At 42.3% G+C, this 17016-nt stretch overlaps 4 protein-coding genes and 1 non-coding gene across 6 annotated transcripts; 2 read left to right on the plus strand and 3 right to left on the minus strand.

Moving 5' to 3' along the window:
- The first annotated feature begins 1191 nt into the window (after positions 1-1191).
- Positions 1192-6087, plus strand: LOC103717498 (dehydration-responsive element-binding protein 2B-like). Of its 2 annotated transcripts, XM_008805923.4 has the most exons (3): positions 1192-1450; positions 3931-3978; positions 4737-6087. In XM_008805923.4, exon 3 carries the CDS (start codon positions 4888-4890, stop codon positions 5686-5688), a length of 801 nt encoding a protein of 266 aa, XP_008804145.2. In that variant the 5' UTR covers positions 1192-1450; positions 3931-3978; positions 4737-4887; the 3' UTR covers positions 5689-6087. The 2 variants fall into 2 exon arrangements, with proteins under 2 accessions (XP_008804145.2, XP_008804144.2); XM_008805922.4 differs by lacking the exon at positions 3931-3978.
- Positions 6088-7705: 1618 nt separating this feature from the next.
- LOC103717499 lies at positions 7706-9102 on the minus strand. The gene has a single exon (XM_039124331.1). It carries the CDS (start codon positions 8902-8904, stop codon positions 8131-8133), a length of 774 nt encoding a protein of 257 aa, XP_038980259.1. The 5' UTR covers positions 8905-9102; the 3' UTR covers positions 7706-8130.
- Positions 9103-12560: 3458 nt separating this feature from the next.
- LOC120110070 (auxin-responsive protein SAUR32-like) lies at positions 12561-12984 on the minus strand. Its single transcript, XM_039124016.1, has one exon. The coding sequence runs from the start codon at positions 12888-12890 to the stop codon at positions 12603-12605; it is 288 nt and encodes a 95-aa protein (XP_038979944.1). The 5' UTR covers positions 12891-12984; the 3' UTR covers positions 12561-12602.
- A 2553-nt stretch (positions 12985-15537) lies between these two features.
- LOC120110329 (auxin-responsive protein SAUR32-like) lies at positions 15538-15930 on the minus strand. The gene has a single exon (XM_039125150.1). The coding sequence runs from the start codon at positions 15928-15930 to the stop codon at positions 15538-15540; it is 393 nt and encodes a 130-aa protein (XP_038981078.1).
- A 767-nt stretch (positions 15931-16697) lies between these two features.
- On the plus strand, positions 16698-16799 carry LOC113463411. Its single transcript, XR_003387589.2, has one exon. It is a non-coding gene; the product is annotated as a U6 spliceosomal RNA (small nuclear RNA).
- The last annotated feature ends 217 nt before the right edge of the window (positions 16800-17016 follow it).

Here is a 17016-nt window from a genome sequence, read left to right on the forward strand (position 1 = left end):
AAAGGTCAACTAGCACTTATGTTCACACAACCAAATTCCGGAAATATGTCTCCATCTGAATCTATATCAGGGAAGAATATAAAACTAATGAGGATATGTTTGGAAAATTCAGTAAAATTAGGCTGGATTTTCTATTGGATCATGAATTAGATAGTTTATTTGATAGAGGCTCATATCAACTCCATACCTCCAACCCAAATCCTATAAGAAAAAATTTATTACTGTAGTCCAACGAGCTCATAAATAGAATTTAGGCTAAGATTAGGATATGCCTTTAAAAGAAAATGGGCAGAGCAAACTGACAAGCTCAAATTTTGTAAAAAAATTAGTCTAATTCTACTAAATTTTCAAATCCTAACTTCTTGTCCAAAAGATTTTCTCGTTTCTACTACACCTCAAAACAATTTCTAATAATATGCATAAGACAATACAATCATAGTGGTTTCTAATATAAACAATTAAATATATTTTTATATAAATTTATTTTCGATGATGGTTAACTAGTTTAGAATTAGTTGTTTAGTTTTACTCAAAAAAATTAATATGTCTAGCTACAATGCATAAAACCAGATTCGATTACCATGGTTCAGTGTAATGCATTTCAGACTAAAATGCATGTCCATAGTTTTAAAGCTCAAAATCGTATCACCATTAAAAAAAAAGCATTTCTACCTTTTTGTATTTTTTTCCTTTTTCTTTTTATAAACAAGTGTACTTTTTTTTTGTGTGGATGGTAACGCACTTTCTAGATTCAAATTCAATACTTTTCCATCCGCAATTCAATCCACCGGCAACCATGTTGACCAAGGGGACCCACAGGAGACCGGGCCATCTCCATCTTAGCTTGACCCGTCCCCTTTCCTCGCATCAATTCCTGTTCAAATATTAAAAATAAATATAAAAATTTCAAGCCTTCCTTGGCAAACGGATAGGGTTGCTGACCACCGCACCCGTGCGACGTGTTATTCTTACTCGCTCCTCGCGTTACTCGATGCTTCGGGGTCAAGAAAGCGATACGTAGCAGCGGCTCGTCGCGCTTCCGGAATGTTCGGCGTACACGTGCCAACGGCTACGGCTGGTTCCTGGACACGGCACGGCCCACGTCACCCCGATATTTCCTGCGGCGTGAACCAGGCAATTCCCTTTCGGAACCATCCGGATCGGCGAGTCCTATAAATAGAGGTGGCGCCCTCGGGTTCTCGATGTTTCCTTCGTCGCCAAGCACCCAAGCACCCCAACTGTCTTCAGAAGAGCCGGGGAAAAATTATTAAAAAAGAAAAGAAAAAAAAACTCTGCCGAGAAGCCCTATAAGAAACCCTAGAAGAATACCGCAGCCGCCAAGAAAGGAAGACGCCCTAGAAGAATATCACAGAGATAGAAGAAAAGACTAAGGGGATCTAGAAGAAGATCACAAGACGGGGAGAAGAGTAGAGATGGCCGAGCCAGAGAGGTGAGAAATCTTGTTCTAATTTCTGTGATTTGTTTTAGCAAACTAATTCTAGTGATTTGGATTCTGTCTTTCTTTGCTCAATCTGTTTTCGCTTGGCTTGCTATTTCTTTTCTGTTTTTTTTTTTTTTTTTTTTTGATCTGCGACGAGGGTTTGAGTTATTTTGCTCCCTTCTTCCGTTACATAGTGTTTAATTTGATAGGTTTTGTCGGGGATTTGGGGGGTTTTAAGGTTGTTCTTTGATCTGGGACCAGGGTTTGAGTTATTTTCGTCCTTTCTTTACGTCCCATAGTGATCAATTTGATAGTCTTTGTCTGGGATTTGGGGGTTTTTTAAGCCTTTACTTGTTTCGCGTGGATCCTGGGGGCCTTGGGGTTTAAGCTTCGAGTTTGATTTGGTTTTCATGTCATCAAGTTAGCTGGATGCGGATGTTCTTTTGAGGACCGGAGTTCTGGTCTTACTGAAGAGGGAAAACTAATTCCAGATTACCGAGTTGGGAATGTTTCTTGAAACTGAGTAGAACCAGGCCTCCATCTTAAGTGGTAATCTAGACCGGTGTGTCAGATTGCTGGTTCTGAAACTTTTAGGTATTCGATAGTTTTCTGCCCTCTGATTGCCTGTGGTAGTTATCATCATTTTAAAGAAAGTACACGAGGAAGATGATGAGGACGTAGCAGTTAAACTTTATGCTGTGAGAGGTAGTAAAAGTTGTTAATTCCTTGAAAACCTAAAAATAAGAGGAAGGCTATCATATGGAGAAAGTTGTAAAGTTCATTGAAGATGGGTTATTGTTCGTGCCATTGATCCAACCTCCTCCCCCTTACGTTGGGGTGAGATTGGGGAGTTGCAAGTTCACTGACATTTGGTAGTTTGTCTCTTTTTCAAGAAGGCCCGTTATGCTCATCAATCTAGGTAGAATTTGCCAACCAGGTGTTCTTGCTTGTAGTTTACTTTATAGTGCAGATAGGTGTGGTTTTGAGAGACGAGGTTATAGAGTTACATGCTGTCCAGCCATGGATGATTTGGGACTGTTTTGAGATTCGAAAGAAACTGTGTTGAATTTTCACTTTGCAGAGATGCACGTTAATATGCATTTTATGCTGGTGGAGAGTGGCTGTCTATTGGCTTAGAAGGAAGGGTTGAGATACATGTATGACACATGTTTGATAAAGAAAAATAATCAGTTTGTGATGATTGACTTTCTAGTTTTGGTGACTCAATCATGCTCAATGCTGTGTGTTATATCAAAATGATTATGAAGAGATGGAAGTACACGAGATGTATATGAGTTGAATTTCTATGGTGACTTTCTTTAAACATTCATAATAAGCATTTGTGACTTGACTTTTTTTCCTAAAGGGTTCTGGGACTGCATGAAAACATTTGTGATGAGATTTGACATGGGAACATATTTGTATTTTGATAGTAAGATCGACTTCTCATTTCCAAAACAGTCTAAAAGTTGTGCAATTGAAGTAGTGATCAATGAAATCATTTTGCTACATATGATTCTAGGGATGAGTGCTGATTTAGAGAGACTTATTGTCCAAAGGCATGCTGATGAACAATCAAGGACTAACTTCAAAAATAAAGTTGTGTGTGTAAAGGTCAAAGAAAGTTTCCAGGATCGAAGGAGGAGTTGGAATAGGTAATTCATCAAGGTTTTAGAATGTTGGGATTGTGTAAAATGAATATAGATATCCTCCTAATCTCAGCGAATGCAAGATTGAGTGTACTCCTAGCATGATGAATCTGCTTGTAGGTGAGGGAACAGTGCATGTGCAGTGTCCTTTTTATTTTTTTATTTTTTGCCCCCATTACTTAATGGTTGGTAGCATATGTTTACTTAAGAAGAATGTGCCATAGAAAAGACAGTAAGAAGTAAAGAATGTTAATGGAACACAATTTCCTATGATCCAGCAATTTACCTACTCTTCTGTTCAATCTAATAAGTTATAACAAAGAGGTGCTGAACCTTGTCTCATTGTCTTACAATCCAAGTGGATGACTTTCCTCTGACGTCCCTGAAGCCCTATTTAGAGGGAATGTTGAAGGGTATGAAGGCATAAGATATTTAACAATGTTTTTGTGCTCTTGGATGGTCACCGTATGCTTTTCTATGATTTACCGTGCTTTTCTCTCATCACTCTAGTTAAATTGCTGATTTGCGGAGGTCTGCAGATTTTTGCTCATCATTTTTTTACTTTGCACTTGTTTTTCCATGGCATATTCATATTGGTTTATGGGGTTTATCCAGAGTCGGAGGACGAATGGAGATGAGAGGGAGGAAAGGGGAGAGGGAGAGGGTTGGGCTTTTAAAGTCTGTCCTTTTTTTTTCCTTTTTTCTTTCTTTTCTCTCTAATTTTCCAATTATTTTAAATTTTTTATAGTAATTTAAGCTGCACAATTATACTTTTTTATTCTGATTGATCACATGCTTTACTATTGTATTGCATCTGTGCTGTGATATCCGTGGAAATAGAGTTTGGAGCAACAAGGGCTGGGTGTATTGATTGCATCAGGTCACTAGGTATGGACATTGATAAACTTAATTCTCCAGTCTTTCTCTCTCCTTTTTTTTTGTGGATTCATGTGGAACTTCCCTCCAGATCAATAACTTCTTATAGTTGTGCCCCAAGGAAATGTGTCAAGGACATGGAAATGGATTGAGGCCTCCAGTTGAGAGAAACATTGGTTAAAACAAAATATGTTGTTTAGGTGTGCTCAAACCATTAAAAAGAACCTGGCCTTCTGCAACCAAAATCAGGTAGTGGTAATTGTCTCCTTGAACCAGGGAACTAGCTTTCCAACAAATGCAGAGGTCTTGGTGTTGTATGCTCGGTACGCGTGAAGATTTTTCTATCCATGCTACCCAGGCTTTGTTCTAGTTGCAAATGACACCCAGAGATGGTGACCAGAGAGTGTCATTCAGATGTGAATTTTGAAGACATTAAGAACATCTATATAATATACCCAGGTTTATTGGAGAAAGGATTGATAGTTGAATGCCCTATTTTGGTCTGTTGTCCTTTGGATAACTTCATCATCATGGGCGCCTTGCAATGCAGATTCTTTTTGATACAGTTACCAAGTAGATGTGTGTGTGTGTGTGTGTGTGTGTGAGAGAGAGAGAGAGATAAATTTGGGAATTTATTTCTGAGGTTGGTGCCTTCTGCTCTCTCTGTTGCTTTTCTCATGATCATACCTTGTTGTCAAAGGTTATTTCCAAGTGATGTGCTTTTGTTTCATGTCAGCGTACTGAACATTTTCTGTTTTTTTTTTTCCCAGGAAGAAGAGAGTCCGAAGGAGTCATAAGGGGCCTAATTCCGTTGCAGAAACTATTGCCCGGTGGAGAGAGCAGAACAGCCAGCTGGAATGCTCTTTCAATGGCGAGAAACGAGCACGGAGAGCGCCTGCAAAGGGTTCAAAGAAGGGTTGCATGAAAGGCAAAGGAGGGCCAGACAATGCACACTGCAAGTATCGTGGTGTAAGGCAGCGTACGTGGGGCAAGTGGGTTGCTGAAATCCGAGAACCCAATCGAGGCAGTCGCCTGTGGCTAGGGACTTTCCCTACTGCCCTGGAAGCTGCTCTTGCTTATGATGAAGCTGCAAAGGCTATGTATGGCCCCTATGCCCGTCTCAATCTTCCGCAGTTCAATGGTGCTGCCAACGCTCAGGTGACAACTTCAGGATCGTGCGAATCTACCACCACATCACATCACTCTGATGTCTCTCATGATTGGAGCCCTCGGTCACCTGAGGTCAAAGTGCCCAAGAAAGAACTAGAGGAGGAGATTAGAAATGATAGCCTGCCACCTGCACCAGTGGGTGCTGCTGCAAAGGTGGAGCAGCCTGGTGAGGAGTTGTTTGGGCCCCGGGATCAGCTGGAGGATCTTCCGGAAGATATGTTCGACATTGGAGACATGTTGAGGATGATGGATGCTGACCCGACAAATAGGGGCGTTGGCGGCGAGCATACGGACGGGAGAACAGGCCATTCTGGTGATGTTGATGCTGACATCAACTGGCAACTTAGCAGCCCTTCTGCTCTCTCGTTCCAGTTGCAGAATCCGGATGCTAAGCTGCTGGGAAGTCTGCATCATATGGAACAAAACCCCATTGCCATGGATTATGGTTATGATGATTTTGTCAGCCAGCTGGAGCAGGATTGGAAGTATGGGCTGCCTGACGATGATCCGGGGATGTGGGAGATGGGATATCCTGAGTCGGACTTGTTTTAACATGATTCTGATGGAGGCAAAGTCCGGCTGTTCTGTCACACCCAAGTGCTACTGAAGTAGTTTGGAGTTCTGATATCTGACCGTTCTTTTATTCATGAAAACTGACGGGCTTCAGCTAGTTCGCGCTGTTTTTTTTAAAGTATGGGGACTGAGCTTGCGGCACTGTCAGTATAGCTTTGTCTATTATCCGTTTTGCTTTATTTTGATATTATGTTTCAGGGACGATACTAGATCATTCACCTAGTTCATTTTGTATGTTGGAGCTTTCTAAGCATCGAGTTAATCAACTCTGTATATAACGGAATGGAACGAGGTTTACAAGAAAAGCAAGTAGTAGCTTGATGTTTTCGTGTAGAATCAGGTGCCTGATGAAAATACAAATTTTGTGCGTTTGCACCATATCCTGCTTGAACTCTATTTGACTTTGACAGCACCATATCCTGCTTAAACTCAAATAGCCTTTGACAGCGTCCACTTCTATGATGACTTGCCTATGGCAGTCGGATATTGGTGCCAAACATGGTGGGTTCGATGGCATCAAGTTTGGAAAAATTAATTTTTATATAAATATGATAGAATAAAATTTGAATATCGCAATAAGAGTTAGAATTAGATTTTGGAAAATTGAGACATCACCCTTCTTGTTTGGGGGAAGGGGCAAGGGGCAATCACTCGTTCCCATTATAATTCCCGCGTTGAGAGATACCGGTAGCGGGAGATTAGGAGTTAAACCTGCTTCCAGCTAAAAATTGGTTTTTCCAACTTTTGATAGTAGAGACCTTATCATAAAATAATAACTTGGCTGTGAGCCTGTGATATTCGCACCAATTTGAGCATGGACGTCAACCAAAAAGAGAGTCCAAATCCATATCTCTTCTACCAAGCAAATAGGAAGACTGGATAAGAACCATCTTACCTTTGAAACTAGAAAGCAAAACAAAGTTGCGGTGACTATATTTGAACTTGGAAGATTTCTCATGCTAATTTGTTCAACATGTGTGATGGTATCCACTCAAAGACTGCAATGGATCTATTGGTGAAAAGTAGTTGGATATTGCTACCTGCTATCCAACTGGAGAGACAGGGGAAACCGCTAACCATGTCAGTGTTGGATAATTTGACAAGAAAGGCAACAAATAAGTAGATTCTGCAGAAATATTGGTGTTGCTCAGTCCATGAGCTGAGGAATTGTGTACTATAATATATATCAACGAGAAGTTAAGGAATCTGCAGCACATTTTCTCAGCAACCACTCTGAGAGGAAAAAAAAAAAAACACTGAACTTGGGAATGTTAATTATGTTGATAATATTAGCAAGGATGAAGAAAACCAGTCTGAATAAAACCACAGATTTTTTCCACACCATTAACCAATTAAGATTTTGTCTGTGAAACAAGGATTATGAAAGAAACAATTTCTGTTCACCATCTACATGTTTCTTCTTTTCAACCATTCACTCAATTACACTATGAATATTTTCATATTTACGTTTTTTTTTTCTTCTTTTTACTCCTTTCTTCTTCCTCTTCATTGTTTTTGCCTCACTTTTCCAAATATGAAAATGTCATCTTCTTAATGTTCTTTTAGCAGTCAGAGCATCAACCTACAGCCATCCTTCTCTTTCGAACTCAACTGATTTTTACTTTTTAGAAGAATCAAATCTGAATTTTGCATCTCTCCATATTTTTGCCTTCAATACTTTCTGTCATCCATTGAAACATAAAGCCAGTCCAATTTGCATCTATTTTTATGACTTTTGATGATTAAGTCTGTATTTGCTCCAAAACACTTTCAGGGCAATGCAGCCTGACGATTGGTTACACCAAAACACCCCCCTTTATATGCATAAAACGCCTCTAAACTCCTAAAGTAAACCACATCCATCTACATGAACGAAACATACCATGTAGAAATAATTACACAGTAAGTGCTCTGCCTCTAAATTTGATTAAATGATCACAGGTAAGTACAAGTCTTTTTTTGTTCCTCAGAAAAAAAGTATAAAAGTCTATGAAAATCCATAAAATAGGAATCCCTTTCCAGAATTCTAAGTTGAAACTTTCCACCATCAAAGCCAGTGATGTTGCGAAACATGCATCTAATCACATTTTCACATCGATGCAGAGACACAAGATATTTACACCAGTTATTTGACCATGACATCTTGTATTCAACTTGTAACACCTAAGACATAACCGATATCCAAGTTGTAGGAGTTGCAAAAGGTTTAACATCTTATTAATTAATGAAATTCCAAAAGAGAACCCATTTCGAGATTTATGCAGCATCGTGCTTCAAAATCCTTCAACTAAAACATCAGAATGCAAGAGAATAGATTAAGGAACTCCAACCATTCATCAGAGATCAAATATTAAAAAGAAATCCATAATCTCTGAGCTCAAGAAACCTCGTTTGTTTCGAGAAAAAGAAGAACTCGTTTCTTCACCGTAGCTTCTCCTTCACAGTGTACTTCTTGGCAGCCTCCCTGACCTTCTCGATGTAGCCCTCAATCGGCGGCGTTAGCGTGGCCATGTACCGGTTCGCCGGGAAGGGCGTGAAGTCCGGGACCAGCGCCGCCTCCCGGAGGTGGTCCGGCAGGGCGGCGATGGCCTCCTTCTTGAGCCGGAGGAGCGTCGTCTCCGCCGCCTGCCGGGCCCGGTGCTTCCGCATCAGCACCCGGCTGTATTCCTTGGCGAGCCGGCGACCATCCTCCACCGTAAGCTCGTACTTTGGGATGGTCTCCTTGTCGACGAGGCCCAGGGTGATGAGATCCAGCCCTGGGGTCCCCATGATGATGGGCTCCTCCTCGGGGGCGGCGCTGCGGCCCTTAGCGCGCGCCTTCTGCTGGTCGATCTCGCGCTGGCGCTCTTTGGAGATGAGGCCGAGCCTCTCGCGCTCGGCCTCGCGGGCGCGCTCCTTGGCGGTGAGGTGGCGGACCGGGGTGGGGGCGTTGAGGCAGGAGTCGACCATGCGGTTGAGGCGCTCGATGGCCTCGTTCCGCGCGCGGCCGCCTCCACGGGAAGGGGAGGAGTCGCCGCCGCCAGGCTGCTTCCTGCGGACGGTGGAGCGCTTCAGGGGCTGGCCGGACTTGAGCTTGCCCTTGCCCTTGGCAGTGCCGCTCACCGGAGAGCGCTGAAGGAGCTGGTGGCTGGAGGACGGGATCAGGGTTTTGAGGGAGGCGATCAGGCTCGAGGAGGAACTAGGGTTTCGCAGCATCTTCTCCCCCGATGGAAATGGCTAGGGTTTGGCGAGATGGAAAGATGGGGGTTAGGGGTTTTCCTTCATCTTCGATTAATTAAAGAATTGTTTTTACAAATAAGACCCTGTAAGATATGGATTTTGCCAAATTTCTAACGCTCGATCCACGTGACTGTGAAATTGGAGGCCAATCATGTCTCCCACAACTCCCTTTGCTCCTCCTAATGACAGATAGATAGTCCGCGTCGCTTCAGGCCTTACCATGGCGACGAGCCATTGAAGGGCGTAAAACGAACCATTTTGGCCACGTGATAGCAGCCTCTGGGTTACGCGAACTTCTTGGGAGCATGTAACCGGCTTCTTAGCGCGTTACTAGATGGGATTCGGTCATGAGGTTCCGGTTTCTTGAGCTTGATCTTCTTGGGCTTGGTATAGAACTTCTTCCGCGGGCTTGGCCTTCTTTTTCTATAACGGAGTCTGCCCAGTGATTTGGGCCTTTTGTAATGAGATCTTCTCGGCCATGCAAAATGGTCTGTTTGGATCCTAAGCTGTCTTGCTTTGTAATCAGATATTTAAATATTAAAATAATGAACTTTTTCACTCATATCTTATTTTTTTTGTGATGCTTAAGTGTTTAATTTTTCAATCAAGTGTTTGAGGTCGTCTTTCAGACGTCGAGATCGGCTGAATGAGGCCGAAGCACTTTTGCAAATAGATTCAAGTATTTAAGGTCGTCTAGTGGATGCCGAGGTCGATCGAATAAGGCCGAAGTCCGTTTGCAAATAGGCTCAAGTATTTAAGGTCATCTAGCGAACATCAAGGTTGGTTGAATGATGTCGAAGCAGTGGACTCCAGTCCTTTGTGGGCCTCCTCCAAGCCTTTGACTCTAGTTCTCGACGTTGTCAGACTAAGGTAATAGACTAGAATTCTTTTGGAGTTGACTTTCGGAGAGGCTTGTCGTATCTACAATTTTCTACGGCCAAGGTGGTGGACTTCAATCCTTCATGGCCTTCAAGCCTCTGCCTCCAGATTTCAAGGATTAGACTACGATCCTTGGTAGCCAACGGGCCTCTGCCCCCAGTCTCAGAGTTTGGACTATGGTCCTTGGTGGCTAACGAGCCTCTGTTCCTCGATCTTAAGGGTTGGACTACTATCCTTGGTGGCTGACGGATCTCTAACACCTAGGTATTAGGTTGTCATGCCTCCTCCCATCCGAGCCTAGGTTGTACTAGGACTTTTGAATGAAGGTCTTAGTTAGGATGTCTCTACCTTCAAAGTCGCTTTTATGAAAAACATACGACTTGTTACACTTTGATTTTTTGGGCCAACCCTTGGAGAAGAATTGAAACATAATTTTATTGATTGTCTGTAATAAAAGGTACAAAATCTAGTAATATGACTATTATTGGTTGTGTGCCCTAAGATTGTCAAGGTTTTACTTTCAAGATATGGGCACCCCTCCGAGTTTCTCGAGCTCGGTTACTCGATGTGGACAGTCCTTGCTCTATGGATTTCTTCCGCTTGGATAGCTTGATCATTGGCCTCTTAATTTGAAGCACCCAATTCTTCAGCTATAAATCCTCCAGAGATTATAGTGATTACCCCGGTATGTGGCCGATCATCACTTCACCTTTCACAAGTCTCGTTATCTTGCCGGTCTCACTCTTTTCAATAGAAGCCTTCATCCTTCGAGCCCAGCATAGATAATGCAGGTCTCTGATCTCAATCAAGATTTGAGCCCTTAGGATGTGAAGAGGAATATACTTTTTCTCCCTTAGGATGGGAGAAAAAAAGAGTTTGGAAGAATGGAGAGTAGTGTTCTATTAGAGAATGATTACAACTTCTTACTCAGTTGTTTAGCCAATAAAATACATTCTCACTCTTTCCATAAAATTCTAAAAAAACACCTACTTACTTTCCAAATATATAGTCCCCTAAAAATTTAGTTCATCTCTGGCTCTTTAGGGTCCTTTTAATAAGGGAAATATGCATCAAGTATTCGATGGAATTGCATGAAATGCTCGGTATGTGACAAATGTGGTGTAATTAATGCAGCTTAAGCCAAACCTAAAGTCTCATCCTTTTGACCAGTTCATTGAGAAATGTGGTGTAATGCAGCTTAAGTCAAACCTGAAGTCTTGCCCTTTTGACCAGTCCATTGACATCCTAGTCGTCATTTTGTATCAGTATCACTCTCATTGATATGATATATAAAAGAGCAATGATATCGTGAATCAAAAAGACCCAGCTCTCGTTACCTTGTTCAATAGATCTATATAAATTGATATATAGCAAGAAATTTGTTTATATAATATTGACAGGGTTGGAAATGGACCAAGACTAGTCATGTTTCTATATGGCCTAGACCCGACTTGGAGAACCCAAGCTTCTTCCTCGCATGGTGCAAGGAGAGATATGGAGATGGCAAGATCTCAATGGCGGCGATGGAGCCTGAGCATGGAGCCCAAGCACAATAGAGGTGGAGGGAGATACAAGGGAAGGAGGATCTCTGCAAAGAGCATTGGACGCAGGTTGAAAAATTTTTCATTGAGCAAGAAAAATAGAACAAGAAAAAGAAAGAAAAAGAAAAAACTAAGATACGATCTTTCTGTCTCAATCTTGGTCGCAACAAATTCTGGAGCTTACCAGCTTCACTTTGAACATCGACGCCACCTCCAACCAAGGTACAACAACCACTCATTCCTTCTCTTAACTTTCTCTCCTCTCTCTGTCCCTAAGAAGTGGCTCCAAATCGGAGGTTTTTGAAGACTTGGATTGGCCTAGATCTAGCATTTGAGGAATAAGAGTAGTGTGTTTGGGGATTGCTCTGTGTCTCCATGGGTTTGCGGGGGAAGAGGAGGTGAATGAGGAGAGAGTGCGTGGATTGCGGGAAGGGGAGGAAGAGAGAGAGAGAGAGAGAGGGGGGGACGTGCAGGCCATCGAGGGAATTGGATGTTTGTGGGTAAATTGGATGGCATTTGGATCTAATTTTGACCATCTAACTAATAACTTTGTCCATATTTTTGAGAGAAAAAAACATTTTTGTTTTATTTACAATCTTAATTAATTTGATATGATACTTACTAACTTTTACAAGAAATAAAAAATTATATTAGTGTAGTATTAAATTTGGCTTATGCCCATATCTATATCTATTTAAAATAAATATAGATTTTTAATTTAAATTTTTGCATTTGACAAATACCAATCTCCACAAACGTATTGGCCAAATAAAAAAAAATATGGATATGAATAAATTAATTTTTTATTAGATGTTTTCTTAAAAATCTAGACCTATCCGACGGCCCAGTTCCCACAATATTTTCAATCTTTTTATTTCCTTAAACTAACTTTCTAATCAATAAATTTCAGAATAACTACAGAAAAAGTTGCTAACTGGGATATTTACCATGGGGGCCAAGATTTTTAATTAGATCTTAAATTTAACCGATCAATGAATTTCACAACAAAAAAAAAAGTCTGTTCATCAGAAAAGGAGAACAATAAAAAGAAAGAAAGAGAAAATAAAACGAGGCACGCAGTTTCAATCTCAACTGTCCATTCATAATATATTGCTCACCAACTATTCATAACATGGCAATCAGAACACCTTTCAATTTCCAGAAAAAAAAAAAGAAGAAGAAAAGAAAAAAAAAATAACTAAGCCCTTGTTCTATGTTTTGCCGTCAAGCCCTAAAGCAACCGGCGAAGTAGGCCTAGCCGTGGTGTTGGCGGTGCTGGGCTCGTCGACCGGCACTGCTCTCGCGGTCGATGATGCCCTGGACGTAGCGGAAGCGGTCGACACGGCATGGGATGGTGACGGCCCCCGGGTTGTCGAACCCATACTCCCTCTCCGCCTCGTTGAGAAGCCCCACGAAGAGCGGATGCTTCAAGTACTCCACCGGCACCATGAATCGCTGCTGCTCTTCCTCCCCTTCTATCCCCACCTTTACTCCCACGAACCCTTTGGGCGGCTTCCTCGAAGCCCCCTTCTCGCTTCCCATGTGGACGCGGAAGCTAATTAAACAGCCGGTTTTGATGGTGGTGGTGATCCTTGCCTTCAGTCCTTATCCCCAAGGAAGGAAACAAACAGCACGATAAGAAGAAAACTAGAAGACAGAGATCAGAGAGAGACTAACTTATGGACTAAAGCGAGAAGGGCCACGGATCGGAACTCGATATTGCGAGGCAGAAAAGGGTGAGCGAGGACTCGCAGAGAGATGTTGGGACGTTCGACATGATGGAAATTTTAACAAGCGTATTAGAGGCGATGCAAGATGATATATAGAGAGAGAGAGTTGGAGGCCTTTGGAGGAAAGCAACAGAATTATAGAGATATACTCGTATCAGGTAAACCAGGATTTGCCGTCTCAGGTTGGTTTATTCTCTCTGTATCGCGTCACCCGGAAGTCTCCCGAAAAAGAAGGATTCACCTTTCTCTCGCGAATCCTACGCGTGATTTGAGATATGTGCAGTCGTGATCCAACGGTTGATGTTCTGAAAGAAGTCGTGATGCAACCCGAAGTCCGCTCGGAAGCTGCGGGTTCCGGCCCTGCGAATCCGCTATATCCGTTGAATTCACAACCATGGTGGAGTCGGAATTTGAGTAGGATTCCTCCAGGATTCCTCCGGCGACGCCGCCAGGCGTTAAGGAAGGTAAACGATTACAACGCGGAACAGCTTATTCCCCAACGAGAGCCTGACGCGTAAGTGCTAAGATGCAGGTACAACGTTAAATTAGAGCTTTTTTTTTTTTTTTTTTGCTAAAAAAAAGGGGAAGGGGGAGGCAGGGACAAGTGCACCCCCGCGTAGCAGCCCCCATTGGGCTATCGCCCCGCCATGGCAGTATGTTGGGCACCCCAACCAGTTTTACTCATACCCTTCCCACTCATAGGTCCGGCACGGCTACCGCTCTGGGCTCCGGCTCGAATCCCACATGTGAGTACGTCACACCTGGTACCACCAAAGCTACTAGAGGTCCAATAAATATTTATAAGCCCCATGTTCAAGCAGTGGCCAAAGCCATATTTTAATCGACGCCGCAGCGGCTCGAATTTGGAACCATGAGGATAGAAAATACGCCCAGTACCACTAGGCTACACCTTGGTGGCAATTAGAGCTTCTTTTCACTGGAACGGTGTGTGAGGACCGAATTGTGTAGATTTTCTCTAGGTAGGCGCGTAGTCGTCTCTATGTTCCCGTCCGCTTAGAAACTCAAGCAGAGCATTACGTTGATTCGATTTCCAAAAGGTTCCAACTGGATTCACCATAACCGCAGGTGCTCAAAGCAATATCTGCCAGAGATTCGCGTATTAGAAAGGGTTCGGAAGGATCTTGGATCATAAATAATAAAATTTTGAATGTTCCGAGATCTCGGAATTATTAAAATCAAAAAATTGAATCTTGGCCGCTATACAATCATTTTTTATTTTAAGCTATTAATTTATATAAATTATTTAAGATTATTTAAGGTTTCATATGAGCAACTACAAATTCTCAAATTCATATATTAATGGAGAAATCTACGGGAGAAGGTGTGACGCAGTGTGGATGCTGTCATCCCTTTACACTCATCATTCGTTTGCTTGCATAGATATCAAAGCAAGCAATAGATGATCCAATGGTGGATAATTCTTTTTTTGTGCGCAGGATATACCTAAGATCCGAAGAAGAAAGATTTTTGAGATTGATGATATTGCTTATACTTTTCATATGCATGATATTAAGATACATGTGTATTTGATAATATTATCTTTAATCTATTCCATAGTGCTTGCTGATGAGCATTTTCTACCTTAATACTCTATTGGCTAATATCTTGAGATACATGGTTTATATTGATTGAGATCACAAAGAACAGTATCTGCACTATATATTATTGAATAAGAAAGAAATATGCTATTTAGATTCTATAGAATATGATTAGCATTTCTCTTCATGAATATTTGTATATAATCCATGTGCAGCTCTGTGTATTCTTGAGACTTTCTTAGATATTCCAAACTATTTTAACTCTGTTTTGTTAAAAAAAAGAAATCTGTATCCATCTCTAAGCATATTCCCAACTTGTTAAAGTTTTTTTAAAAAATAAAAATTAAACAAAAGCATTAACAAAAACAACATCCACATATTTTATTTCTCTTATCCATTAATTCTTAGAGCTTTTTATATTTTTCAAAATATAGTGCCTAGTTGCTAGAGTCAAGTTATATTAATCTTGTTATCTTTTTTTTCTAAAGATGTATTGCACCTGTCTGGTTGCTAATCTCAAATTATACTGCCTAATATTGATTAAAAACTAGTATTTTGATAGAGATGAGCCTACCGAGCTCAAGCCAAGGCATTGATTAAAAATCTGGTTTTTTTTTTTTTTTTTTGGTCGCACGGCAACAGGGCATTGATGCTTTATATTATGGCCCCGGGGCTCTTAGGAGTGCTTTTTGTTCCTTTTATTTTTGTTTCAAATTTTGATCCCCTGGTTTTTGGACCGCCGGATTCACTCTCTCATGCTCTCCGGCTCCCTCCCCTGGTGTTCTCTCTCTAACTGATCTTGCCTAATCTGGTAGGCATGAATTTCACTATCAATTTCAAGAACAATAGTAAAAACAAATAAACCCCGATTAGTTATCTACCCTTGTACGATTCATGCCGTCAAGCCCTGAAGCACCCGGAGAAGTGGGCCAGGCGGTGGTGGCGGCGGCTGCGGTGGTAATGCTGGCGATGGGCTTGAACGGCAGCACTGTGCTCACGATCGATGATGCCTCGAACATACCGGAAGTGTTCGACGCGGCAGGGGATGGTGATGGCCCCCAGCTGGTCGAATCCGTACTCCCTCTCCGCCTCCTTGAGAAGCCCTACGAAGAGCGGATGCTTCAAGTATTCCACCGGCACCACGAACCGTTGCTTCTCCTCCTCCCCTTCCGTCCCCACCCTTATCCCCATCCACCCCTTCGGCGGCTTCAGCGGAGGCCCCTTGTCATGTCGAGTGTGAGAGTAGAAGTTGAGCGGTCTATCGAGGTGGTACTGCTTGTCTACAGGCCTCATCGACGAAACGGGAAACAAAGAACAGTACAAGAAGAGAACTAGAAGTAGAGATGGAAAGAGAGAGAGATAAAGGAACCTCAAGGACCGGAGCTCGAGATGGTGAGGAGGAAAAGAGAGAGAGAAGAGTGGCAGAGAGACTCCGGCACGTTCGACATGGTGGAGAGAGCTAGAGTTATGGAGACGAGGGAGGGAGGGAGGGTTATATATAGATAGAGAGCGTAGGAGCCTTGGGAGTGGAGGAAGGGAACCGATAGGAACAGAGATGTAGCCGCATTAGGGAAGGCGGTAGGCACCGAGACGTGAATATCCATCCCAAACAAAATTTTTGGAGTGGTAAGCCGCAAAGGATGCCACCTAATCTACCGTACTATTTGCTTTACGGAAAACATAGGTAGAAGACAGGAGGCGCGAGTCACGGCCCTTCGAAACCGCCATATGGTCTAGGCTCACGACTGGGATCGGATCGTTATGCGATTAGGATTCCTTTCAGTTTCAGCCCGTGCTGGTGGCTTTATCCAACGGCCACGTCCTCGCAATGCCGTTGGGGACACTTGGGAGCTGGCGATTGGAAGAGGACTGCGGGTCCCAGCTACATTCGCGGAGGACACGTGTCAGAAGTAGGGATGAAGCATTTTTGATGTAAAAATGTGCAACTCTTTTTCTCTTTTTCTGATCAGATATCTAAAGATGTCAGAAGTAGGTATTTTTACTAATTTGAAGACGAACAACAAACAAGAAGATGGTAATGGCGCCGATTAAGCTCAAAAGTCTATTCGGAGACATCCGATAAAATTAGAACGGTACATAGAAGAATAGCATACCCTTGCGCAAGGATGACATGCATAAATCGAGAAATGATCCAAATTTTTTCGTTATTTTAACGCCCAGATTTGCTTTTTTTTCATGGGTGCCTCCATCCTTAGTCATCTCAAAGATAATTTCAATGACGACATGTCGGCGGATGGAATATATGGAGAAGTGGAATTTATGATCGGAGACCACCACGGCAGAGATGGCGGTAGGTGGTCGGCGCACCCTCGGTCGGACTGTTATTGAGGCAGAGCTTCAAGCAGCATGGAAAGGCAT

This window comes from Phoenix dactylifera, chromosome 3, assembly GCF_009389715.1.
Source record: "Phoenix dactylifera cultivar Barhee BC4 chromosome 3, palm_55x_up_171113_PBpolish2nd_filt_p, whole genome shotgun sequence".
Taxonomy (NCBI): Eukaryota; Viridiplantae; Streptophyta; class Magnoliopsida; order Arecales; family Arecaceae; genus Phoenix; species Phoenix dactylifera.

Bases quoted from the DNA above. Each gene is read 5' to 3' on its own strand.
- LOC120110329 (XM_039125150.1), bottom strand. From the start codon at position 15,930: ATGAGGCCTGTAGACAAGCAGTACCACCTCGATAGACCGCTCAACTTC.
- LOC103717499 (XM_039124331.1), bottom strand. From the start codon at position 8,904: ATGCTGCGAAACCCTAGTTCCTCCTCGAGCCTGATCGCCTCCCTCAAA.
- LOC120110070 (XM_039124016.1), bottom strand. From the start codon at position 12,890: ATGGGAAGCGAGAAGGGGGCTTCGAGGAAGCCGCCCAAAGGGTTCGTG.